Source organism: Ammodytes marinus, assembly GCF_949987685.1.
Source record: "Ammodytes marinus genome assembly, chromosome: 3".
Classification (NCBI taxonomy): Eukaryota; Metazoa; Chordata; class Actinopteri; order Uranoscopiformes; family Ammodytidae; genus Ammodytes; species Ammodytes marinus.
This window is the reverse complement of record NC_137232.1, coordinates 32,310,652-32,338,222: the sequence shown is the minus strand read 5'-3', so window position 1 is coordinate 32,338,222 and position 27,571 is coordinate 32,310,652. Positions and strand designations below refer to the sequence as shown.

At 41.6% G+C, this 27,571-nt stretch overlaps 2 protein-coding genes across 2 annotated transcripts in view; one reads left to right on the top strand and one right to left on the bottom strand.

Moving 5' to 3' along the window:
* Positions 1-8,571, top strand: part of LOC307248463 (leucine-rich repeat and fibronectin type III domain-containing protein 1-like protein) — a gene marked incomplete at both ends in the record, with an annotated part of 47,930 nt that extends 39,359 nt beyond the window's left edge. The window contains 3 exons of the mRNA XM_080024860.1: positions 5,648-5,831; positions 6,231-6,313; positions 8,460-8,571. Coding sequence (XP_079880986.1) covers positions 5,648-5,831; positions 6,231-6,313; positions 8,460-8,571 — 379 coding nt within the window. The remainder of the gene's footprint in view (positions 1-5,647; positions 5,832-6,230; positions 6,314-8,459) is intronic.
* A 2,607-nt stretch (positions 8,572-11,178) lies between these two features.
* Positions 11,179-23,799, bottom strand: LOC307248462 (olfactory receptor 10J4-like; the record flags this gene model as incomplete). Its single annotated transcript, XM_080024859.1, has 2 exons — positions 11,179-11,270; positions 22,902-23,799. The coding sequence occupies 2 exons, from the start codon at positions 23,797-23,799 to the stop codon at positions 11,179-11,181; spliced, it is 990 nt and encodes a 329-aa protein (XP_079880985.1).
* Between the last annotated feature and the right edge of the window lie 3,772 nt (positions 23,800-27,571).

Genomic DNA, 27,571 nt, shown 5'->3' with positions numbered 1-27,571 from the left:
GTTCAGACTTCACTTTAACTTTTTCAAAACGCTGTCTCTTCTCCTTTAAGGGCCACAGAGTTTCCTCAAGTTTCTTTCTATTTAGTGGTGCAGCTTCATCGATGGGTCTGATTCTGTGGCCGCTGTGTTTGTCTGAATCTCTGCAGATCAGACAAACTGGCTGCTGATGGTCCAGACAGAAGAGTTTGAGTTTCTCAGAGTGCAGACTGCAGAGAGCCTCTGAAGCTCTCTGATCTCTCTCCAGTAAGAAGGCCTCACACAGGTTCTTTAAGGCTAGGTTACGAGGAGGTGTATACTCTGATCTGCTCTTACAAACTGGACACTCCTGAGTTGGTTTGTCTTTCCACCAGTTCTTCAGACAGTCTTTACAGAAGCTGTGGCTACACGACAGAAGAACAGGATCTCTGAAGACGTCATGACAGACTGGACAGCAGAGATCCTCCTCTGATCTGGAAGCCATTTTGTTTCAGAGTGCAGCTGAAAACACAGCAGACAGAAAGTACAGTCAGTCATGGCTCCCCTCCCTCCTCTACTAGTCAGGTTTGCTATTTACTTTGTTCAAATTAACTTTTGTGGGAATGTATATATGTACACAATAAATACAGTATACAGTATATATACGTATATCAGAACTGAATTAAAAACTTTGACTATGACTTGACTTGAAGTACAATATTTTTCTACTTGCCTGACTTAAAGCTCACCATCTCTGACTCAAAGACAAACTGTGAGTGACACTTCTCCAACACACACACAAAGAAGCTGTGAGTGAACACGAGGGGTAATTATGGCAACTAAAGTAGCGTTTATAGTAGCGTTCAGAGACACTGAACCCTAAACCGCTCCCGATAGTTAGCTTGCACCCTGCGTGGTAGCTGCTGCTGCTATCGGTGTATGTATGTGTGTGTGAATGGGAACAGGTCTCCCTTGAAAAAGAGTCTCCGGTCTCAATGGGATTTACCTGTATAAATAAAGGTTAAAAAAATTAAAATACATTTAAAAAAAGGCATCATGACAAACGGGGCTGTGGAACATTTCAGGAAAGTTCAAAAACAGTCATGCTGGTTATCATTGCTAACAATAGTGATGGGGGTTCAAATTCTGCATTACAGATAAAATAGGCATCTTTTTGGGTGCACTCGTGGTGTAGTGGTTAGCAGTGATGCCGGTAACGCGTTACTTAGTAACGCGTTACTAAGTAACGCGTTACCGGCATCTGACCTCTTTTTTCAGTAACGAGTAATCTAACGCGTTACTATCTCCAAACCAGTAATCAGATTAAAGTTACTCATCAAAGTCACTGTGCGTTACTTTTTCTGTCATTTTCCTTAGTGAAACATTTTACAGAAAAGGAAAAAATGACTGCGATTGCGATTTAATGTAAATAAATGTGCGCGCATGTGTCTCTAAACGCTCCAACTGCTCCAACCGCTCCTCTCGTCTTTTTGGTAGCGCCCCTCGTCTCTGACATGCAGCGTGTGTGTGTGCCTGTGTGTGTGTGTCTGTGTGTGTGTGTGTGTGCAGTAGCATTACGGCCGAGTCTAAGCTGAACTGTGGCGCAAAACAAACGTTTCCCCCCCCATGAAATATAGCGTCTGCTATGGGGATATTTAGGATTCGGGTACGGTGACGTTGAAGAGATAGAAGTGTTTAAAACTTGGAAACTTATAATCACGTGGCGACCGGTGGCCGCACACACCCAGTCTATCAACAGACGAGACATCGTAGAGAAAAGTCAAATTAATGCATGAGAGTGAAGGGCCAATCACGTTAAGTTTAAAGACACTACTACTGTCTTTGCACTTTGGAGGAATGCATTTATTTTCATGGGGGGAAAAACTTTTTTTTTATTACATTTTTCAAACCATAATTTTTATTATTTTGAAAACAGTATGCCTATAGGCTACTAGCCTACAAGCTTTATTTTATATATTTTCAATGATTTTTAATATGTGCATGTTTTAAATTGAGATATATGGGTTTCAAAACCTGTAAAGTAACGTTTAAAGTAACTTGTAATCCAACTTAGTTACTTTTAACATCAAGTAATCAGTAAAGTAACTAAGTTACTATTTCAAGGAGTAACTAGATTACTTTTTAAAAGTAACTGTGGCAACACTGGTGGTTAGAGCCCCCCCCCCCCCCCCCCCCTCCCCTCCCCTCTTCATAGAGTCTCAGTCCTCTTCACTGCAGACTCGGGTTAGAATCCAGCCCGGGTCGTTCTCTGCATGTCATTCCCCTCTCTGACACATTTCAGCTCTGTCTCTACAAACTAAAGCATGAAGAATATAAAATGCCAAAAAATAATCTTGAAAAAAAAAATATGCATCCTTTTTTTGACATCGTTACTTGTTCTTGAAGACCACCGTAGCTTCTGTAAATTCTCCCAGTGGGATTGGTTAGCAAGGGAGTGTTGACATCTACAATTTGTGTGTGTGGCTGTCTGTCTGTCTGTCTGTCTGTCTGTCTGTCTGTCTGTCTGTCTGTCTGTCTGTCTGTCTGTCTGTCTGTCTGTCTGTTTCTCTTCAGCAAAGTCATTACAAGCTGAAATATCGACACAAGAATCAAGAGAGAGAGGGAGCGAGAGGGAGAGAGAGATAGGGAAGGAGAGAGAGAGAGTCGGAGAGAGGGGGGAGAGAGAGAGAGGTGGAGAGAGGTAGAGAGGGAGACAGAGAGAAAGAGGGAGAGAAAGAGGGAGAGAGAGAGGGAGAGGGAGGGAGAGAGGGTGAGAGAGAAAGATGGAGAGAGAGAGGCGGAGAGAGAGAGGGAGCGAGAGAGAGGGAGAGAGAGAGGTGGAGAGAGGTAGAGAGAGAGAGGGAGACAGAGAGAGAGACAGAGAGAGAGAGAGAAAGAGGGAGAGAAAGAGGGAGAGAGAGAGAGGGAGAGGGAGGGAGAGAGGGTGAGAGAGAGAAAGATGGAGAGAGAGGCGGAGAGAGATAGAGAGAGATAGAGAGAGAGAGAGGGAGGGAGGGGGAGAGAGAAAGAGGGAGAGAGAGAAAGAGGGAGAGAGAGAGAGAAATATCTGTCAACACTAGAATCCAATAGGTGTAACTATTAAGATGTATCACTTGTGGAGCGTGACACAAAATGATACAGGGACAGGTGTTTACTAAGCAGTAGCCTTTTTAGCCAGTGATTCTGGAGAACGTTTTATGTCAAAATCAGTGAATATCTCCTCACGATCCGCTACCTGTCTGTACTGTGTCTTTTCATTGCTATGCTGATGATGTTCAGATGTATCTCCCTTTGAAAATGAACTGTAAAGACTCTGCAAAAAATGTTCTTGCTTGTCTAAATGAAATTAAGACTTGGATGAGTCTTAGTTTCCTGAGTCTCAATGACATTAAGACAGAAGGTATAGTGTTTGGGCGTGTAGAATATTATGCCGACTGTATTGCTGCTCTACCCCCATCCCTGGGTTTAAAAAACTGCTCCGTCATTAAGAGCCTTGGTGTCATGTTTGACAGAGATTTTAAATTTGAAAAGCAAATTGGCTCTGTAGTCAAAGGTGCCTTCTTCCAGCTGAGACTTCTGGCCAAGGTAAAACCTCACCTCTCTCCCAGTGACCTGGAGAAGGTTATTCATGCCTTCATTTTCTCACGACTGGATTATTGCAATTCACTGTATGTAGGTTTAGACCAGCGCTCGCTGCGTCGCCTGCAGCTTGTACAGAACTCAGCTGCTCGTCTTCTGACAGGCACAAAGAAGCGGGAGCACATAACCCCTGTTCTGACCTCCCTGCACTGGCTTCCGGTCCGCTTCAGAATAGATTTTAAGATCCTGATGTTTGTTTTTAAAGTTTTAAATGGTATGGCCCCCGTGTACTCGGCGGAACTCATACAGGTCCATAGACCAAGCAGAGCTCTGAGGTCTGCAAACAGCTTATCTCTGGATGTGCCAAACAGCAGGCTTAAAACTAAAGGCGATCGTGCATTCTCCGTGGTTGCCCCGAAACTTTGGAACAGCTTACCACACCATATTCGCTCATCTGAGTCTCTGGAAACTTTCAAGTCCACTCTTAAAACTCACCTTTTTTCACAGGCTTTTACGTTTTAATGAATTGTTTTGTGTCATTGCTGTAAGTGTTTTTTAATGTGTGCTGTTGTATTTTAATTTATGTATTTTATGTAAAGCACTTTGGTGAATTTAGGTTCTTATAAGGTGCTATATAAATAAAAGTGACCTTGACCTTGACCTTGTGTGTGCACTGGTGTTAATACACAGCCTAGGCTCTGTAAAAAAGGCTATGTAAACAGAGGGGGCCCACCGTAGCTAGCAACATCCCCATTTACAGATCCTAGGCGGTGTATTAACACTGTGCATTTTTTAGCACGCACACAGCACAGACAGGTATAGCGGCAACATAACTATGACAGATTACCTCATTGTTTACAGCTGGCACCTTTAAAACCTCAGAGTCAGTCAGACAGGAACACACACACACACACACACACACACAGAGGGAGAGAGAGAGACACACACACACACAGAGGGAGAGAGAGACACACACAAACACACACACACACACACACACAAACAGAGAGGGAAGGAGAGAGAGACACACACACAAACAAAGAGTGAGAGAGAGACACACACATAAACACACACATACAGACACACACACACACACATACAGACACACACACACACACACACGAGCATGTGTTGATGATTTGAACACATTTCTACAGCAGGTGTGTGAGTCTATTCCTGCTAAAGCATTACATCCTGGAACAGCTGTTAGTTTGTCTATGTACATTCATCTCAACACAACCTTCACTTTCTCCTCTCTGTCCCTCTCTCTCTCTCTCTCTCTCTCTCACACACACACACACACACACACACACACACTCTCTCTCTCTCTCTCTCTCTATCTCTCCCTCTTTCTTTCTCTACCTCTCACAAACTCTCTCTCTCTCTCGCTCTCACACACACACACACACACACTCTCTCTCTCTATCCCTCCCTCTTTCTTTCTCTACCTCTCACAAACTCTCTCTCTCTCTCTCTCTCTCTCTCTCTCTCTCTCTCTCTCAATACAGCTGCTTTCAGACAAGGCCAAATCAGATACAACATGCATTTCCAAATACTTTTTTTTTTTCAAACACATGAAGAGCCGTATAGTAAAAAAAACCTGATTGTATTTGCAGCTTCAGAGTGGCTGTGAGACTTCCAACGTTTTGAGGTTCAATTCAGAAAACCTCGAGTAAATAAGCCGGATTTTTGGTCGCTAAATTTCCTGGACACCGCCCTCTACTGCTATATATAAATAAGACTTTAAAACCTTGTAAAAGTTATATTCTAATAATCTCCCAATATTTGGGGCGACTGTGGCTCAGGTGGTAGAGCGGGTCGGCCAATGATCCAAGGGTTGGCGGATCGATTCTCGCCCTGCCACTTGTGTCATGGTTGTTGTGTCCTTGGGCAAGACACTTCACCCACCTTGCCGTGTGTGAATGTGTATGACTGCTGTATGTTAGAGGTGGTGGCCGGAGGGGCCGTTGGCGCTGAATGGCAGCCACGCTTCCACCACTGGTATGACTGTGTGTGAATGGAACCTGGAACCCTGTAAAGCGCTTTGAGTGCCTTGAAAAGCGCTGTATAAATCAGATCCAGAAATATCTGTCTTTCTTTTATTTTCTTCCAGGATGATTCCAGCCAGTCATAAGTATTTCCTGCTGAGTGACCTGGCGTCTTCCCGGGACTATGACCTGTGTGTTCTCGCTGTGTACGATGACGGGATGACCGCGCTAACGGGAACCAAGCTAGTGGGATGTGTCTCCTTTAGCACCGAGACCGAATACGGACGCTGTCACTCTATAAGGGACCAGGTAAGAGGGTTTAAAAGTGTGTGTGTGTGTGTGTGTGTGTAAAACTTTTATTTTAGCTCATAAAAAATGGTAGCAAAATCAAAAGTGCAGTATAATTAAAAGTCTATTTCATTTATTTTTTAGATAATTTTTGGGCATTTTCAAGCTTTATTAGACAGCACTGTACAGAGTTGAAATGGGGAGACAGACAGAGAGAGAGAGAGAGGGGGGATGACCTGCAGTAAAGGTCCACGGATCGGATTTGAACCTGTGACCACTGCAACGAAGGCCAGAGCGCCCCATTAAAAGTCCAATCTAACTTGTTTCTCTTGCCTTTCTGCAGTTCCTAGGAGGATAGATAGATAGTTCGAATAAAGTATTTCATCTAACTATTTTCTTGTTTCCCTTGCCTTTCGGGAGTTCCTTGGAGGGACTATGATCATAATAATCGGCGGGATCATCGAGGCGTCTGTCCTCGTCTTCATTTTCATCCTGCTGATGAAGTAAGGCAAGGCAAAGCAAGTTTATTTATATAGCACAATTCAGACACAAGGCCACTCAAAGTGCTTTACAGGGGCAAGATTAGAATACATAAAACACATTATAAAACATTTAAAAGAAAAACATTTAAAAGCAAATAAAAGAAGCAAATAAAATGAAAATTGCAGGTTAAAATGGAAACAAAAAAGTCTTCAGACTCGATTTAAAAGAACTGAGAGTTGCAGCAGACCTCAAGTTCTCTGGGAGTTTGTTCCAGATTGTTGGTGCATAATGACTAAAAGCTGCTTCTCCTTGTTTAGTCCTAACTCTAGGGACTGTAAGTAGACCTGTCCCAGACGACCTAAGGGCTCTGGACGGTTCATAACTTATCAGCATATCAGTAATGTATTTTGGCCCTAAACCATTTAGTGCTTTATAAACCAACATCAGTATTTTGAAATCAATTCTTTGAGTGACTGGAAGCCAGTGTAAAGACCTCAGAACTGGGGTAATGTGATCCACTTTTTTGGTCCTAGTGAGGACTCGAGCAGCAGCGTTCTGAATTAGCTGAAGCTGTCTGATAGATTTTTTTGGAAGGCCTGCAAGGACACTGTTACAGTAGTCAAGTCTACTAAAGATAAATGCATGGACAAGTTTTTCTAAATCTTGCTGAGACATAAGTCCTTTAATTCTTGATATGTTTTTAAGGTGGTAGTATGCTGATTTATTAATTGATTTAATGTGTTTCTTGAAATTCAAGTCGGAGTCTATGACAACACCAAGATTTCTGGCTTAGTGTGTGGTTTCTAGCATAACAGATGTAAGCTGTGCGCTGACTTTTAATTGTTCATCTTTGGCACCAAAGACAATTACTTCAGTTTTGTCGTTGTTTAATTGAAGGAAATTTTGGCACATCCAATCATTGATTTGTTCAATGCACTTACTCAGTGCCTGTATCGGACTGTAGTCTCCTGGTGATATGGTTATGTAAATTTGTGTGTCGTCTGCATAATTATGGTAGCATAATTTGTTCTTATTCATAATCTGAGCTAGTGGGAGCATGTAGATGTTAAATATAAGAGGGCCAAGAATGGAACCTTGGGGGACCCCGCATTCAATATGTGTCCGCTCAGATGTGAAATTGCCTATTGACACATAGTAGTCTCTATCCTTTAAGTAGGATTCAAACCAGCTTAGTACAGTTCCAGAAAGTCCAACCCAGTTTGCTAGTCGATCTAGTAATATGCTGTGGTCAACTGTGTCAAAAGCGGCACTGAGATCCAGTAAAACTAAGACAGAACTTTTGCCACTGTCTGTGTTTAAGTGGATGTCATTGAGGACCTTAACCAGAGCAGTCTCAGTACTGTGGTGTTGTCGAAATCCTGACTGGAAGACATCAAAGCAGTTATTCATTGCTAAATAGTTATTTAGCTGTTGATAAACAGCTTTTTCAATGATTTTACTTAAAAATGGTAGGTTAGATATGGGCCTATAATTTTTTATGAGTGATGTATCTAGATTGTTCTTTTTTAGGAGTGGCTTGATGACTGCTGTTTTCAGGGCCTGTGGGAATACACCTGTCTGAAGGGACATGTTGACAATTTGTAGAACATCTGAGGCCATACAGCTAAAAACAGTTTTAAAGAAGCCTGTGGGCAGAATGTCAAGGCAACAGGATGAGGAGTTCAGTTGTTGTATAATGTCCTCCAGGTTTGTGTGGTTTAGAAGATAAAATTCTGTCATTGCATTTGAATTGATATAGTATAAGCTATATTGTCATTTAAGAGCATTTTCATTTAGTTATGTAGAGATGAAGATTGAAGAAAAATCCAGACTGGTCTCTTCATTTTTCCCGGAGCTGTAGAACTCCACTTTAGTCATTTTCTCCTAATATTTTCACTAGTGTGTCTCTTCTCTGTAAAATAAACGTATAATAATCTTTATTAAGGACTCAGATGGTCCACTCACATCCAACATACACACACACATAGAACACATTAAAATACATTACTCAATAAAACACTGTACTAAAATAAGTGCAAGCTATCATGCCAATGCTTTCGAAGCCTGGACGTGAACCTATAGCCCATCATAGGGTTGGTTAAGCCCATAATGATGCCATGCCGTATTATTTATATTTTATAGTATTAAATGTTGATTATTCTCCAGACTGTGTGTCCAGCCGTCTTCGTCAGCAGAGGGAATGGGAGGAGCTTCTCTACAAGGAACGACCGTAGTGGACCTAAACCCCGCCCACACCGATGACAACATCTCCCAATAACACACACTCATAGCTGTCAATCAACCCCCCCACAGCCACCTGTCATTCAACCTGTGTGTGTGTGTGTGTGTATGTGTAAGAGTGTGTGTGTGTGTGTGTTTGTGTGAGAGAGTGTGTAGGTGTGTGTGTGTGTGTGTGTGTGTGTGTGTGTGTGTGTGTGTGTGTGTGTGTGTGTGTGTGTGTGTGTGTGTGTGTGTGTGTGTGCGTGTTTGCAAGTGTCAAGCGTGCGTGCATGCGTATGTGTGCGTGCGTGCGTGTGTGCGTTCATGTCTGTCTGTCTGTCTGTCTGTGGCTACCAAGAAACCCACAAAGTTACAGAGGACCCTAAACTATTTATTATGTACATTAATGATTTATGTGATGTCTCGAAATTACTAAAGTGTGTTTTGTTTGCTGATGACACCAGTTTGTACTGCTCTGGAAAAGACATAGAGCAGCTCCTGAATGCAGTGGAAAACGAATTAACAATTCTAAAGAAGTGGTTTGACATTAATAAGCTGTCTTTGAACCTAAAAAAAAATAAATGTATTATCTTTGGCAATGAGAAAATTAACAAACAGGCTAAACTCAAGATCAATGATGTTGAAATTGAGCGTGTCAATGAAAATACATTTCTGGGAACCATAATTGATAATAAACTTAACTGGAAACCACAGATAAATAATATAAAATCAAAAATATCAAAAACCATTGCAATATTGTATAAAATGAAAAATATTTTAAATCAGAACTCACTATATATATTATATTGCTCCCTCATTCTTCCTTACTTTACTTACTGTGTTGAGGTATGGGGTAACGCATATAAAACAACCATCAACCAAATTTTCTTAATGCATAAAAAAGCCCTAAGAATTGTAAATCATGCTAACTATTATGCAACAACAAATCCTCTTTTCATTAAAATCCACGCCTTGAAATTAGAAGATCTAGCTGTCCTCAGAATGGCAGTTGTAATGTACAAGGCACATCACAGAGCACTCCCGCACTGCATCCAGGAGCTGTTTGGGGCTAGAGAGGTTCATTACAAATTAAGAGGTTCACATATGTTTAAAAGTGCAAGGGCAAGAACAAACACCAAAAGCACTTCCGTTAAAGGTATCAACCTATGGAACCAATTAGACTACAAACTAAAAACGTGCAGCTCTACTAACAAATTCAAAAAAAAATTCAAAACCAAGATAATAGAAAAATATAAAACATTATTATGACATCAATACTAGGAGCGATACCAATATTGCTGCTGTGAATCTGACAGCTGTGTACATGCTTTTTTATGTATGGAGGAAATGTGTATATATACTTATATCTTTTTTTTGCTTCCTTTTGTTTGTTTGTTTATTTGTTGTTGTTTTTTTCTTCTTCTTCCTCTTCTTCTTCTTCTTCTTCTTCTTCTTCTTCTTCTTCTTCTTCTTCTTCTTCTTCTTCTTCTTCTTTTTTATCAATAACTCTAAACGTAATAATACTAACTAACTATAATCAAACTAACTGTGGAAATCAATACAAGGAAATGTATTGCACTTGCATATAGAGGGAGTCCCCAGTAAAATGTTGATATATATTTATATGGTAACACTGTGCACTATGTAATATGGAATAGAATGTATGGAAAGTATATAGTAATGTGTAAGTATAATCAAACTATAACTGTGTAATTCATTATAATAACCTAACTACAACTAAATTATAAGTTGCATTGTTTTATATTTTTAGGCTATTGCTCTGTTTTGTTTTTTTTTGCTTTTTTTCAAATATTGTGTTGTATTATATTATAGCATATTATATTATATTGCATAGTATTGTATTATGTTAAATTATATTATAGTAGATTGTGTTAAATTGTATTATATTGTATTGATTGTATTATGGTTGTGTTATGTTGTATTGTATTGTGTTAAGTTATGTTATGTTATACTTTGTTTTTGTGATACATTGTATATTTTATAGCAGTATGTAAAGAGGGTAGGCATAATAAGCCTCGGCTTCGTCCTATACCCTTTTTCGGCCATTGATGCTTTTAAGGAAAGTTGTTTACCTTGTTTGTGTTGTGTCTTGTGGTCATGGACCGAAAATAAAAACATTTACTACTACTACTACTACTAGGAAACAACTATCGTGGGGCCAAAACTATAGTTCAAATCAGGGCCAAAACTATAGTTCAAATCAGGGAAGAGAACTAACCTATCCACAATCCGGCGGAGAAGGGCCAGCCAATCCATGGCAGGGCCCCCCAACAGGTTTTTAGAGAGGCCTACAGATGCCTGGAGGCGAGTGTCCTGTTATAACCATCCAAAAAACAGACACTGAACCAATATTAAAGGTTCAAGTAGCAGGGGAAAGCATAGAAATGTTAGCAGATAGTGGAGCTGCGTACTCATGCCTCAAGTCCTCAGATGCTACACACCTCCAAAAGTCCGGACAGTTTGTCAGGACAGTAGGTTTCTGTGGGAAAAAACAACTTATCCCATTGTCCGTGCCCGTACTGGGAAGGGATGGTCTCTGTAAATTAAAATGTGCCATATTATGCACCGCAGACGGAATCATAGTTGATTTCATAGAAACCGAAACCAATATGATGATAATCAAAGAGGAAAATGAAAAAATGGTCTACTGGCTGGGAGAGCCCTCCAAGGAGTTCATGGAACAAGCCTTAAGATGGGAAAGATTCATTCTAGCAAATCTACCAGACGCAAAGACACCTGCGTGTCCACCACACTGCACACTGGAATTATTTAAAGACAAAACGAAAGCGGAACCAGATAAATGGCTTAAGAAGCAGCCAGAGATGACACAGATAACCTCTGCGTCCATAATAATAGGAAAACAAGGAGCCGCAATGGTTGTAGAAATGTCTGACTATCTAGAGGAGATGCACAAAATAAAACACGGCCCTCCACACGTTACATTGTTTGTAGCTGAGGGCTATGAAGCTAAACATCTAGGCCCAATGATCCTCGAGTCCCAGTCTAAACACTATAAGGCCACTGAGAACGCAGAGGTGTGGTTAAGTGAGGACCAAAACTACATTAAAGTAATGATCTCAGCAACAACCATGGCAAGGCCCCAAGTCATCCGACTGCATGAAAGTGAGCAGTGCGCCATGGAAGCAAAAGATTGTTATCAAGAAATGATAAAACAAGTCCCATCAAACCTGTGGTCGCAAAGCGACACAGATGTTGGCTTAATCAAATCCGCCCAGCCCGTAGAGATACAATTAAAACCAGGATGCAGACCACCTTGGAAAGCGCAGTATCCACTGAAGCCAGAGGCAGAAGAGGGAATAGCAAACACCATCAGAGACCTTCTCTCAAGAGGCATATTGGAAATTGAGCCAAACCCAGTGGGAAACACACCCATACTGCCGGTGTTGAAAGCAGACAAAGAGCGTTACAGACTGGTTCATGATTTGCGTGCTGTAAATGACGTTATAAAAGATATAGAGTCAGAAGTGCCCAACCCTCATACGTTACTGTCAAATATCCCTCAAGACGCAGCTTATTTTACAACAATTGATTTAACTGCAGCATTTTTTTCAGTCCCCTTGAGTGTTTCATCCAGGGGACTCTTTGCGTTCCAGTACAGAGGACAGGGTAACACTTTACAATAAGGTACACAAAATTGTAGTAGCTACTACATACCTACTACATAGATATGTGTTACCTACTACATAGGTTTTTTTTTTTGTGCTACCTATGTGTTAGGTAGCACAAAAAAAAACCCCTATGTGTTAGGTAGCACATAGGGTTTTTTTTTTTGTGCTACCTATGTGTTAGGTAGCACAAAAAAAAAACCCTATGTTACCTACTACATAGGTTTTTTTTGTGCTACCTATGTGTTAGGTAGCACACAAAAAAAACCCTATGTGTTACCTACTACATAGGTTTTTTTTTTTTTGTGCTACCTATATGTTAGGTAGCACAAAAAAAAACCCTATGTGTTACCTACTACATAGTTTTTTTTTTGTGCTACCTATGTGTTAGGTAGCACAAAAAAAACCCCTATGTGTTACCTACTACATAGGTTTTTTTTTTGTGCTACCTATGTGTTAGATAGCACAAAAAAAAACCCTATGTGTTAGGTAGCACATAGGGTTTTTTTTGTGCTACCTATGTGTTAGGTAGCACAAAAAAAAACCCTATGTGTTACCTACTACATAGGTTTTTTTTGTGCTACCTATGTGTTAGGTAGCACACAAAAAAAAACCCTATGTGCTACCTAACACATAGGGTTTTTTTTTTGTGCTACCTATGTGTTAGGTAGCACACAAAAAAACCTAGTAGGTAACACATAGGGGTTTTTTTTTTGTGCTACCTAACACATAGGTAGCACAAAAAAAAACCCTATGTGCTACCTAACACATAGGGTTTTTTTTTTGTGCTACCTAACACATAGGTGGCACAAAAAAAAACCTATGTAGTAGGTCAAGATTGTTAGTGTTGAAAACTGCATCCTATTTGGGCGATTCTGACCCACAATCCAATGCGCATATGAAGTGACGTCACATCGACGAAGCCTCCATATGAAAACAAATGGGGATGCGACGGATATAAAAGCAAGAGGCAAGATCAAGGCGCAATGTTATGATGAAATAAGAGAGTAAAAGTACGTCCCAATAGTATGCCTACTGCATCCTAACTAGAAAACTTTTTATCGTCGGATGTAGTATGTAGAATAGAAAAAAGAAAGAGTATGCGATTCGGAACGCAAACATAATCCCAATCAAAAACACCTATAGAACAAGCTCCAGTATGGCAAGGCTTGTGGCCTGGATTCAATCCCCTCAACATTTTACTATCGATTCGGTGGGATTCGAACCAGTCACCACGTGGTTGAATTGCTCCCTGGCCCTGTAAGGACCCAATAAGCCACCGCAGACCCTTCACGATAGAAACCTTTCTTCAGACTAAAATTCTTTCCCCGGTAGGTTTTATTTCTTCTTTGACAATTGTTTTTTGGTGACTTTTTTGCATTTTTTGTCTTAGAAAAAAAAAGTCTAAGTCTAACGGCCTCCACACACATCCTACCTCTACTGCACGTCTACTGCACGTCTGCGTCTGACTTTTTTTCACCGACCGTGTAATCAACCTAGAGCGGCCACACATCCAACCTCGGACACACTGCAGACGCACGTCAGAGGCGAGTCTGCAGCGACGCTCCCCTTTACCTCAGGAGGAGGGGCCTATTTCTTTCTGAGAGGCGCGCGTCTCTCTCAGGTCTCTCTGCTTTAACTGATAGAGAAATACTCTGCTGAGAGTCATATTGACTTCATACCGGCAGCTGTCGCTGTAGTTTCACCATTTCCTGGTGTGTCCCTTTCAAAATAAAACCTCAAACAAGCGAAAATGTGGATAAAAAAAAAAAAGGCAATGGGGCGCACGGATTACTGTCCAGACTCAATAGTAGACTCAATATAAATCATATGCATCATGAATGACAGGAAAGAACTTCATTTTTAATGGGAATTATCTATGAAAACTCTATGTAGAACGATAGGGCTTTTAGAAGCAGCGCTGCTACAAGTGTGGCCGAGAAAAGTTTGAGAGGCAGCAGTAAGGTAAGGCGACGCGCTCCAGAGGTAGACGCAGGATGTGTGTGGAGGCCGTAAGTCTAAAGCCCCTTTTACACAGCCAGTGAAAGCCGGGAATATGCCGGCCTTTCGGCCCTCCCCCCAGCTGTGTAAATGCGACAGTTGCGGAACGAGGGAAGAAAGGTGCGAGTGATCGTTCCGGGAATTTTACTACCTCGGGGGGTAGTAAGATTCCCGACACGATCAGTTCCGCCTCTCTGTTTAAATGCTCCAGCTTGTTGTTGCGGAACAGGGGGGCGTTTGACGTTCCATAGTCTACGTTCTAAACATGCGACCATGTTAGCAGTTGAAGGACGTGTGTTTAACATTAACCACGGCGGCCTGATGTCCCGTAAAAATCACCAAATAAAAGGAACGGTGTATAATCTAGCTGATCATAAGGTCCGTTGCTCAATCCAAACCCCCGCGCTTCATTTTGCAGAGTGTATGAGTCTATTTCTGCCCAGGAGAAGTTGTACAATGGAAAGCTAGGCTAGGCTAAGTAAGGGATAAAGTATAGCGAATGGGTCACTTGCTAGAAATAAAGACCGACAAGCTGAAGCAGGAGCCCGACGCGCAGCGGAGGGCTCTTGTTCAGCTTGAAGGTCGACCTAGTAACGGGGGAATAGTCTGCTCGCCCCGCTAGACTGTCTGCTTCAGCTGACTGAAGGCTCCGGCTCAGCTGTTAGCCACAGAGCTACTGTTTTGCTAACACATTCCGCCGCCGCTATTATTATCCTAAGTCTGAGCGTATATCCACACTTTATTTCTGTCTACAGTAACGTGACTTCACACACTGTGTGTATGTGTATGTCTGATTGGCAGATCGCTGCCCTCACAAAGAGACTCGCTCACAACCAACCTGTCACACACACACACACACACACACACACACAGAGGTGAAGCGGTCGGATTGATTTAGTCAGTTTGGTTAACTGTCCCAGTGATGTTGGACTCAGCGCGTAGCGAGATCAACTGGCACATCGTGGGGACAGTAAAATACGGCCCTCTTACTGCAAGCTCCAGCACTTCTGCTCTCAATTCACCGGCCATTGTTGTTGTTGTAAAGCAGCTGACCGGCGCGGCGCTAAATGTTTACGTCACACCTGACGCTGTTTACAAGCACCTCTTTCATTCCGGAGCGCTGTGTAAAAGGGACTACTGATGCGCCAGCAGGCCGGCGTTGCTTGGTTCTGTGTAAATAACACAGAAGCAAGCAAAGCCGGCATATTGGAGTGATGTTGTTCCGTCAATATGCCGCAATCTCTGTGTAAAAGGGGCTTAAGTCTAAGTCTAGTCTAGTCTAAGTCTAATATGTCAGACTTGAAGCTTAAGTGTGTCAACAGGATCGCGGGGAGAGTCTTCCTGTGTGAAGGGCACTAGCTCAATCTGATAGTAGATTCCCTGCAGACCCTCGGGTTGTGTGATCAAGTCCGAGGTTGTGTGTATTTTTTTTCCATTTCAAAACCGCATAGTTTACACCGTCATTTGTTTCCATTTTGTAACTTTTTAGCGTTTTTGCGACCTGGTAAAAAACATTTTATCCTACTATATCAGTGGTTTAAACCTCATGACATATGATGGGGAAAATAATCAAAGCAATATGTTTTGAAAAATGTGTTCTGTGAATTTGCAATAAAAACAATTGTTTACAAAAAAAGATAATGTACCTCGACAATAAAAAAAAAAGTCCTCCTTTAACGGCTTCCATCCAGCCGGGGAGGTGGACACACTGGTCCTTTGTTTCCTTGAAAGTTCCAGTCGGAAATGGAAATTCGACGCAACTGAAATTTACGACGGGAAATGAACGCGATGCAAGTTTTGAACAGTTTTGTTTGAGGTTTTTTAGTTTGGTTTGAACAGAGGATTTATGTTTTGCCTTCCTGCAGCGGGGTTTGAACCCACAAAGCCACGTCACCAGTCAGAGTCCTTACCACTGGACCATCTTCAGTACTGAGGAATTAGGCCTATCCATACTGTATGTGTGTGTGTGTGTGTGTGTGTGTGTGTGTGTGTGTGTGTGTGTGTGCGTGCGTGTGTGTGTGTGTGTGCGTGCGTGCGTGCGTGCGTGCGTGCGTGCGTGCGTGTGTGTGTGTGTGTGTCTGTCTGTCTGTCTGTGTGTCTATTGCCTCATTTCCACCGAGTAGAGCGGGTCGGGTCGGAGCGGTTCGGTCCGGGTAGTTTGGCTTTTCATTTGCCAAAAGTTGGGTAGGGTACGGTTTAAGCGCACCTAACCGCTCTGAGCCGCTCCCGATCTCAGTACTCCTCCGTAGGGGTACTAGCGGCCTGAAAGCGGGCCGAAAATGCATGAGAAGGCGGAGCTACACACTGCCGTCATTTGATTGGTCGAAAGAATCATTTCCGCCATGTGTAGATCTCGGCAAGAGTGAAGAGAGTCTTGTGTTTTGGCGAAAATGTGAGCACAGCTCTGTTTATTGTGTGGTGTTTTTCCTCGTCAATAAATTAATCAGTTGGTTACACTGTGTCCCATAGTCACGTAGCTGCTGCAGCCAGCACTGTTCGCTCACTGTCTCTATGAGTTGCGCCGAGCGGTCTCTGTGTGTTTACGCCATAGATAGTAGTAAAATACACGCTCACAACAACACGGGGGGAATACATAAAGAAGCGGCTGGTTTGAATCATCTCCGCCGTTTGTAGTCACCTCGGCTAGAGTGAAGAGAGTTTTGGCGAAAATGTGAGCGCGGCACTGTTTATTGTGTGGTGTTTTTCCTCGTCATTAAATGAATCAGTTGGCTACACTGTGTCCCACTGCTACGATGTCACGTAGCTGCCGCAGCCAGTGCTGTTCGCTCACTGTCTCTATCAGTTGCACCGAGCCGTCTCTGTGCTCACAACACGGGGGAATAAATAAAGAAGCGGCTGGTTTGACCAAGCAAAAACAAGAGACCGCTGGCTTGACCACAGTTGTTCCCACAGCCCGATAGTTTGACCCACATTCTGGCGTCGGCTATCGCAGTCCAGCCTAAACCCCGCCCTACCAGTAAGGGTAGGGTCGGCGGTGGAAACAACACCGAGATTCTTAAAAGTGAGCTGTCCCGCTCTGAGCCGCTCCGATCCGACCCGCTCTACTCGGTGGAAACGAGGCATAAGTGTGTGTGGCCGTGTCCGGACTGCCATACTAGCGTCCTACATCCTACATACTCACCATCTATATACTGCATACTCTCTACTCAAAGATCGATTGTGTATGCGAGCTGCGTCGAAACGTTTTCAGTTGAAGTATACTCAAGCAATGAAGAATTTCTTCTTCTTCTTATAAGATTCAGGCAGTTTAGACACTGTTAAGCTTATAACCGCCCTCTACAGGTTAGATATTTAACTAGATTTTTACAGTCCTCTGTTCATCATCTGTGTTTTAGACCTCTTGTTTTATAATTATGTTTTGAGGCGGAGGATCCCTCCGACGCTCTCTGTCCGGCTCATCAGCACTCAGCTGTCTGTGAGTTGAGCTGGACGAGCCGCGGTGTGTGGAACAGCAATCTGTTCTAATCTCTCTCCACTATCAGACTCACTTCACTCATTTCACTTAGTGACTCTAATGTTGTTAGGTATTTATCTTCATCTCTTATCTATTGTAAGAGTTTATGAATGACTGCACGTACAGTTGTCAGATCGCGGAACCCCAAACAATGTTGTTGCCTAGCAACTTGCTCGAAAATATTTCATTTTCCTGGGCGGGTAGAATTGACCCAATGCATTGTGGGGCGGTTGAGTAGGAAAAGTATACAATCGATTCATACCCAAAATCTTCCCGGAAGTTAGTAGGCCTACTCATCCGGGAATTTCTCACATACCCAAACTCGCATAACCAACCATACTCAAATTGAAGTCAAAATGAGTATGAGTAGGACGTTAGTATGGCAGTCCGGACACGGCCAGAGTGTGTGTGTGTGTGTGCCTATGTGTGTCTATGCGTGTGTTTTGTGTGTCATGCTCACTCATGGTTCATTGGCTTAATTGGAAACTGGTAAAGATGCAAAGTCTCTGGTTCAAACCCTGTCCAGGCTCAAGTGATAGGCTACTAATGATTTAGTGAATTATAATCTTCAAGTAAGTGCAATGCTCTGTCCATTTGAATAGCTCAGTTGTCAAAACCACTGCCCTGGTGACTTAAAGGTTGGAAGTCAAACCCTCATCTGGACAATGAGAGTTTTTCGAGTCAAATACCCAAATCAAAAAAGAAAATTAAAGAGCCTGGTAATTTTTGTGTGAATTGTCTGCGGTGTTGTATTTGGTCCATTCGGGGCTGGGGAGCGATTCAACTTCTAGTTGACAGGTTCGAATCCCACTGGGCTGGAGCTCTGTAAATGTCTGTTACTTGGAAATGTTTAAGTTCAACGCCCCAAAAAATTTCCAATTGCATTTTGCAGTTTGCCAACCAGCATGCATCAGTATGGTAGAACAGAAGAAAAAAAAGTGTGTGATTTGGAACGCAGGGAATATATTGGGACATCCTAAATCTTTTTCTAGTGTACTTAATAGCAAGGATGGGGAATGGAACAGCAGCCTATACTCACACGCTGCGCTCCAAATCACATAATTTTTCTTTTTACTACACTGCATACTAAAGTACAGAATGGTTTTAGGGCCACAGGAGTGAAAAAAAAAATCAGAAAAGGAACATGTTTTCTCATTATGTCGAGAAATGTCAAGAATTAAGACGAATACTCCAAAATGCTATTGGAGTTAGTGGGGCATTCATGTATTTTCAGCATACTACAATTGGCGTGCATGTATTGGGACATCCTAAATCTTTTTCTGGCGTACTAAATAGCAGGGAATTATGGGGATTGGAACGCAGGGACAGTCACAGCTGAAAAGTCTGAAGACAGTGAATAGTTTTTTGGCGCCCCTTTGTGGACGGATAAAGCATTACAGCCAACAATTAAAAATGGCTTGATCTCTGTTCTAGGTAATCATACCCTGCGTTCCAATCCCCATACTTCCCTACTAGTGAGTATCTCAGAAAAATATTAAGGATGTCCCAATACATGCATGTCAACTGCAGTATGCCAAAAATACCTAGAGACCCCACTAATTCCAATTGCATTTTGCAGTATTCGTCTTTATTCTTGACATTTCTCTAAATAATGAAAAAAAATCTTCCTTATCTGATTTTTTTTTCTCTCCTGTCTGTGGCCCTAAAACTCTTCTGTACTTTAGTATGTAGTTTAATAAAATGAAAGAGTATGTGATTTGGAACACAGGGATGATAACAGGGGCCACTTCAGTCATTTTTGGGTCTAAGGACAATATACCTTGTTCCCCTCCTTGTTCAATCCCTATTTATCAAACTAAGGATCTCTGTGTTACAAATGTTCTTCAAATGTCAAATTAAAATATCTTTATTGATATATAAGTTTCAAACACAATGTTGCTAAAGCATCAAAACACAATTTGTCCAGTGAACAGTAGACAATTCATTTTATTTAATTATGCACTTAAAAAAAAAAGTGGAAATATGGAGAATTTGGCTCCCAGGTGCCATATATATTTGGTCTCTGTCATTAATACACAATTGGAGTGTATTGTTCAGGGTAAACTAAAGGTAAATGTCCCCTGAGATCTCCTAACGGATTTTAGTTTTTTTAGAAGATAGATAGATAGATAGATAGATAGATAGATAGATAGATAGATAGATAGATAGATAGATAGATAGATAGATAGATAGATAGATAGATAGATAGATAGATAGATAGATAGATAGATAGATAGATAGATAGATAGATAGATAGATAGATAGATAGATAGATAGATATAGATAGATAAACACAACACAAGGGCGGACCCCAGAGACGACTGTGGACACTCGGACACTCTGGAGGCTAAAACCAGCTTCAACAACAAGCCAATTATCATTCTGTATCACCGGGCATTATGGGAAAACGTCATGCTGTCGTCGTGGCTACTGATGTAAACACTTCACCTCCAGGAGGAGTTCATGTTTTGGTCAAGAAAATCAATTTATTGTTGTTTAGATGAGACACAGCGGGGGGGGGGGGGGGGGGGGGGGTCATGGTGTAGTGGTTAACCCCCCCCCCCCCCCCCCCCCTGTACGACTAGTTGCTTTTATATGTATTTATTTTTCTGTATGGGGCACTCATGGTGTAGTGATTAGACCCCCCCCTCCCCCCACCCCTGTATGACTAGTTGCTATTATATGTATTTATTTTTCTGTATTTCAGGTGTGTGACTTTATTAAAATAAAAATGTTCTGGGGCACTCATGGTGCAGTGGTTAGAATCCTCCGACCCATTTCATCTCTACCACCTTATGTTGCACGTAAGATTTTTACATTTTATGTCATTTAAAAACAAAATGCATACTGGAAGGAAACCAGGAAATGCCCGTGACAGTCACCTATGTATTAGATTCTAAAATGACATAACCTGTAAAAATGAAGACCGCAATTTACACCAGAAATGTATTTTATGCAGAAAAGGACCAAATTGGTGGATAAACGTGTTGGGGAAGTTATGTGATGCAACAAAACGTAAACCCTCTGTATTGCAGATGGTACGTCTCTGTGTTAACGACATAGAGCAAGAAACATGTTTGAGTTAAAGTTCTTTATTTACACAATTCATAAGAGCGCACAGTTGTACATTTGAATAATTAAAGGTGCAGTCAGTGACTCTGCAGAATGATTGTTTTCAACATTTGTGTTGTCAAAATCAGTGAATATCTATAAGGTTACATTAATAAAGCAGGGAAATGTCTTACAGGCGGACAGAGTGGTGCACAGACAATAATCTGACTCTCATAATAAAACTAAAATAACTCATAATTGATCACAGGAAACAGCAGGATGTCCATTCACCACTACACATCAAGGAGTAGAATGTAGAGAGGGTGTACAGCTTCAAACTGTGGGCCCTGCTGCTGTAAACAACAACAACAGTGAAACAGTAACTTTTCAGGAAGCTTTCTAACTTCAAACAGTGTTCCAGGGATCACATTTTCAGCATCAAAACACGCACCACCAGCTTTCTCAAAACATATATTACACCTTTAAAGGGTCACTGTGCAGTTTCAGGGGAGGGGATTTGTTTACATTCACAGAGCCTGCAGTTAGTTTACTAAACATATTTTCTCTACATGTACTTCTTGACATTAAATAATTCTATCATCATTTGATTTGATTCAATTTATTTCAGACATATCAAAAAAGAAAAATGAAAAGCATGAAAATACAATAAAAAAAAATATGTTCAAATGATTTCACAAAAGAAATAAAAATAAACAAAATAAACAAATAACATATTGAATTGATATGCCTGAAAAGGAGTAGGAAGAAGTATAAACTTATTTGATCATACCCCTTTTCCACAGCTCAATAACTTATATTTATTATATTAGCTTCCTGTGTTCTTTATGATCCTTTTTACAAATCTGTACAATTGGTTATACTATATTTGATACAATCCATACAAATATACAATTTGATACTACAATTTTTTTTTTTTTTTTTTTTTTATATTTATGTAATCCATATATCTATATCTATTATATACATACATCTATACAAAAATATATATATTATATGCATTTATACAATCCATATATCTATATCTTTATATTTGTACAATTCACATATCTATATCTATATACATGTATCCACATATCTATACAATCAATATATCTATATACAAATATTCATTCAATATGATGCACCATAATTACACTTTAAATATATATATAATATATACAATTAAAAAAAAACATGTTTTTTATTATTACTATTTTTTAATATACTTTCCTTCTTAAATCTCTCCCTCATCCCTGTACCTTTTAAAAATCATTGCTTTGAATTTTCTTTTGAACTGAATCATGTTTGGACATTGCTTTAGCTCCGTGCTCATACCATTCCACAGTTTCACACCACCAATAGAGATGCAATGACATTTTAAAGTCATGCGTGCAGCCAGTGTCTTAAAGTTTAACTGTCCCCTCAAATTATAACCACCCTCTCTGTCAAAAAAAAGTTTTTGAATGTTACCTGGTAGCAGTTTGTTTCTAGCTTTGAACATGATTTGTGTAACTTGATATTCAACCAGGTCCTTGAACTTTATGATGCGGGAATGTAAAAAGAGGAGGTTGGTGTGATCATAATATCCAGCTTTATTGATTATTCTTACGGCTCGTTTTTGAAGTGTGACTAGTGGTTGCAGTGAGCTTTTATCATGATACAACTCATCATACATACAACTAAATTATTTTGAGAAACCTGGAACTAAACATAAGACTAGAATATGTTTTTAACAACCAAACTGTGGGCCCTGCTGCTGTAAACAACAACAGTGAAACAGTAACTTTTCAGGAAGCTTTTCTAACTTCAAACAGTGTTCCAGGGATCACATTTTCCTGTGAGGAAAGTTTGTTTAGTCAGTTATGAGAATATATCTCAGAAAATGTTTCATTTCTCTGACACATCCAAAGTTACACACTGCACCTTTAATGTGAACGTGAGTGTATACTTCTTCCTGCTCCTTTTCAGGCATATCACATCAATACAGTTAATTTATTTTTTCTTTTTTCTTTTTGCAAAGTCATTTAAACATAAATTTAGTTTATTGTATTTTTATGCTTTTCATTTAGTTTTGTATTGTTTTTGATATGCCTGAAATAAAATAAAAAATTCAAATTCAATTCAAATTCAAATAACAAATGGCAATACATATAGTAATCTAATCTACGTAGACAACTGTTCAGTTATTTCTTCCATTTGAAATTAAAATGTTACATGTGACACGGATTTTGGAGAGATTCAGGCCGTACATTAGAGGGTTAAAGATGGGCGGACATGTCAGAAAGTACACAGATAAAAAGATTTTAAACATGTTCGGTACATTGTTCATTTGAAATCTGTTTTGTATAACTTCAAAGGTGATCCCTAAAGTTAAATTCAAGATGGAAGCAATGTGGGGTGTGCACGTACTGACACATTTTTGTCTGGTCTGTTTAGAACCGTTAAAACAAACTTTCAAAATCTTCAAGTATGTGAAAAATATTAGAATTAAAGGAATAACGAGTGTGCAAAACATGATAATGAGTGAATATATATAAATTGATTTGGTTTCATAGCAAGCAAGCTTTACAATAGAGTGGCTGTCACAGTACACTTTGTTAATTATAACCCCACAAAGCTGCAAAGAAGACCTCAAATACGCCATTGTTAATGCTAAAAGCAAAGGATACAGCCATGTAAAAGCAATAAGCGTGGCTATTTTGTTATACGTCATTAGTGAGTGATATTGTAGAGGACGACAGATAGCAAGATATCGATCATAAGACATAACAGCCAAGTTTATATATTCTATACCTACATACGTGTGCACACAATAAACTTGCACAAAGCATAAGGGCGCAGAGACAGTGTGAATATCAGAGAGAATTTGCACCAAAAGCAAAGGGAACAGTGCAGTGCTGCCATACAACTCATTAACAAACAGGCTGCAGAGGAAAAGGTACATAGGCTCATGTAAGCTTCTGTTAGTACAGATAACCACTATGAGCAACACATTGGCACCAACTATGAAAATGTAAAGAGAAATGGTTATTATGAAATACAAGTATTTGAGAAGTCCAGTGTCAAAGTAAGCAGACAGTGTGAAATACAAAACCTGGGTAGAATTTATCATGATGAATAACTCTACTCTGCACACAAAGCAATAGTTACTGCAAACTCTCATAGGTCTGTACATGCGGTAAAGATTTGCAATTTGGTGCAATGTGCAGCTTCAACATTAATGCAGATAAATGTTTTGAATGTCACTTAATAATAACAAAATAAATAATAAAAATAGACAGACAGACAATTACAAAGCAGTGTTATAGTTGTACATGAGTCACTTTTAAACAAAATGTTTCCAACCTACTCTTGAAAGAATAAGACACACATAAACACACACAAACAGAAGTCAGAGTAGTAGTAACACTAGACACATTCGTTATAATGAAAACAACTATAAAATACAAATGTAAATGGCTCATTTCCTTTACAAAATGAGGACAATCATACCAGAAATAACAGCGTTTTGGACGAGTATACTTTCATATTCACCTGTAATGCAGCTTCAGTCATACAGTGAATCCCTCCTAACTGAGCTCAAACTATGATTCCACTTCCTTTAAAGACTCCAGGAGAGAAACACACCCACAGCAGCACAGTGCAATGATGCCGCTATCACTGTGTGTGTGTGTGTGTGTGTGTGTGTGTGTGTGTGTGTGTGTGTGTGTGTGTGTGTGTGTGTGTGTGTGTGTGTGTGTGTGTGTGTGTGTGTGTGTGTGTCTGTGTCTCAGTGTGTGTGTGTGTGTGTGTGTGTGTCTCAGTGTGTGTGTGTGTGTGTGTGTGTGTGTGTGTGTGTGTGTGTGTGTGTGTGTGTGTTTGTACCCTCAAGGGCTAGAGCCAGATCTACAGGCGCACCACCCAATCACAATCATGAAAATAATAATGTCAATGAATCAATGAAGAAATACTGTAAATGAACGAAAATAGTGAGGGGCCCGACTAAGAATGGTTCAAGAAAACCCTAATGGACAAACAAGTTAGAGGAGGAGAGACCCTGCCCGGAGAAAGCCCGGTGCCCCCGTTTGGAGCCATGCCCAGAAAGGGGGCCGGGTCTGCCACAGGGCCCGAAGAAGCTCCGTGGCACCAGCTGATGGGCCCACCACTCGACAGAGGGACCACTGGGGTCTGTGCGCTGCCTCATGGGGCAGTGAAGGGCGAGGACGGACCAGACCCGGGCGGCAGAGGCTTTGGGGACACGTCACCTCGCTGCGGGGGAAGGAGCCGGAACTGGTGCGGGAGGTGGAGCGCCATGAATTAGATCTGGTGGGGCTTATCTCCACGCACAGTCTGGGCTCTGGAACCGTACTCCTGGATCGGGGTTGGACTCTATTCTTCTCTGGAGTTGCCCAAGTTGTGAGGCGCGCGCCGGGCCGGTGTGGGGATACTCACGAGCCCCCGGCTGAGCGCTACTACGTTGGAGTTTACCCCGCTGGACGAGAGGGTCGTCTACCTACGCCTCCGGGTTGTGGGGGGAAGACTCTGACTGTGGTCTGAGCATATGCAGCAAACAGCAGTTCAGAGTGTTCGGCCTTCTTGGAGACCCTGAGCACAGTCCTGCATGGGGCTCCGGTAGGGGACTCCATAGCTCTGCTGGGAGATGAGCAACTATGGAGACACCTGGAGAGGCGTGATCAGGAGGAACGGCCTTCCCGGTCTGAACCCGAGCGGACGTTTGTTATTAGACTTCTGTGCTGGTCATGGTTTGTCTATAAGGATGCTCATAGTGTACGTGTGGTACCAGAGCACCCTAGACCGAAGGTCGATGATCGATTTACGTTCAAGAGATCTTCAACTTGCACGTCCGGCTGAGCTTTTCCATCCCTGTGAAGATTGGGGACATTGAACCCGAGTGGTTGATGTTCAAAACTTCCATTGCTGAAGCCGCGGCGGGGAGCTGTGGTCTCAAGGGGCGGTAACCTTCGAACACAATGGTGGACCCCTGTGGTCAGGGAAGCCGTCCGACATAACAATACAACATACAAATACACATCACAAACACGACAGAATACTGCAAATAACAGTTAGCAACAAATAAGTTAAATAAATAGTGGTATAAACTGACATTTGGTATTTCTTTGTATGAGGAATCCGTGCCCAACCGGCCCAGGGCCAAGGAAGCACCGGGAGATCACACTAGACTTTAGGGGGCAACAATAATAATAATTAATCACTAATAAACATTGTGGCGCCAGATGCGCAATGGACACACTGTGTCATTCACTGGGAAGCGCCGCTAGCGTCAAGGCAGCTCATCCCCGAACTAAACAAAGTTTTGACAGAGGTTGTGAGTGTGATCAATTTCATCAAAACCCAACCGATGAAAGCGCGATTGTTCTCCGCACTTTGTGAGGAGATAGGAGCTGATCACACACACACACACACACACACACACACACACACACACACACACAACACGCATCATACAGCTGGGCTCACAATGAGGCAAATTGTTGTAGCGCGTCTTTGAGTTCAAAGCGGAGATTCGGCTCCTTTCTTCATAGACTGCATATAAAAGTGTTGTAGGCCTACCGTCAACTGTCTTACCTTCAACTGTCTTACCGTCAACTGTCTTACTTTAAAACTCCTCCAACTCAGTCTTGTATAGTTAAAAAAAAACTCTGTCAGCTGCAGTGGCGTGGGGTGGGGATTTTTTTTGAAGAAGCCAAGTGAGACAACACCTTTAATCTACATGTTTATTGGAAGTTGGGGGACAGAAAAGAGTAGGCTACGTCGCAGCTTGTATTTAATGTAACTACAAGAGCTATTATAGCGCCTGGTCACTTTACCAGGACTTGCACACACCTGTTATCTGTCCGACACCGCTCGTTCGCTCTCTCTCTTAGGCCTTTCACACCGCCGCAAAATCGGAGCTAGTTCTGGGCTTGTTCGGAGTTAGAGCCAGTGTTTTGGTTTCACACCGCCAGAGAGCCTGCTCCGGGCCGTAAAAACCGGGGGAACTCATACCCCAGGATTGAGCAGGGTTTGATAAGAACTGCTTGCGCGAACGGTTGGGGGAGGGATTATCCTGACCAACCAGAGCAACTCAAACCTCATGCCCGCCATATTTAAAAACACCGCTACTACGAGACGTAAACATAACATAATTACCGAACGTAGCGATCAAATTGACCGGCGAGAATACGCTGTATGGGTCCTGTTTGCTTAAGAAAGCAAAGCGAGAGCCAACAAGTGTAAAAATAAGACGTATTCGCCGCTGTTGTTGTGCTTAAAGCTAGCGGTAGCTTTAGCGTTAGCCACAAGAGCAGCGGCGTCGGGTGACGTACACACACGTTTACAGTGACGTCATGACGTTGCTCTCTTGCCGGCTCCATGGCTGTCTCCGGTCGATGTGAAACCAACCGGTTCATAACTGGGATAAGGCTGTAACCAGTTTTGAACTGACCCCAACACCAGCCTGGAACTGACTCTTGGTTCATTTTGGTGTGAAAGGCCTATCTCTCTCTCACTCGTTCGCTCTCTCTCTCTCTCTCTCACTCACTCACACACCTCCTAATCGTTTTATTAAATTATACATTGTATTATAAATGCACCCCCCACCCCGACCGGAATGCACAACTAGCCGATTAATGCCCAATACAAATTCGAAATCATTCACAATATAATTAGGGGGCGTTTTATAGGCTATTTTAAGTTTCACGTTCACGTGAGACACGACTCACACAATCAGTTAGGCGCTTGACATACACACATACTTTCTACATCCTTTTCGTTTAAGAGCTAGGTCACTTTACCAGGACTTGCACACGCCTGTAATCTGTCCGACACCGCTCGTTCGCTCTCTCTCTCACTCACTCACTCTCTCACTCACACACCTCCTAATC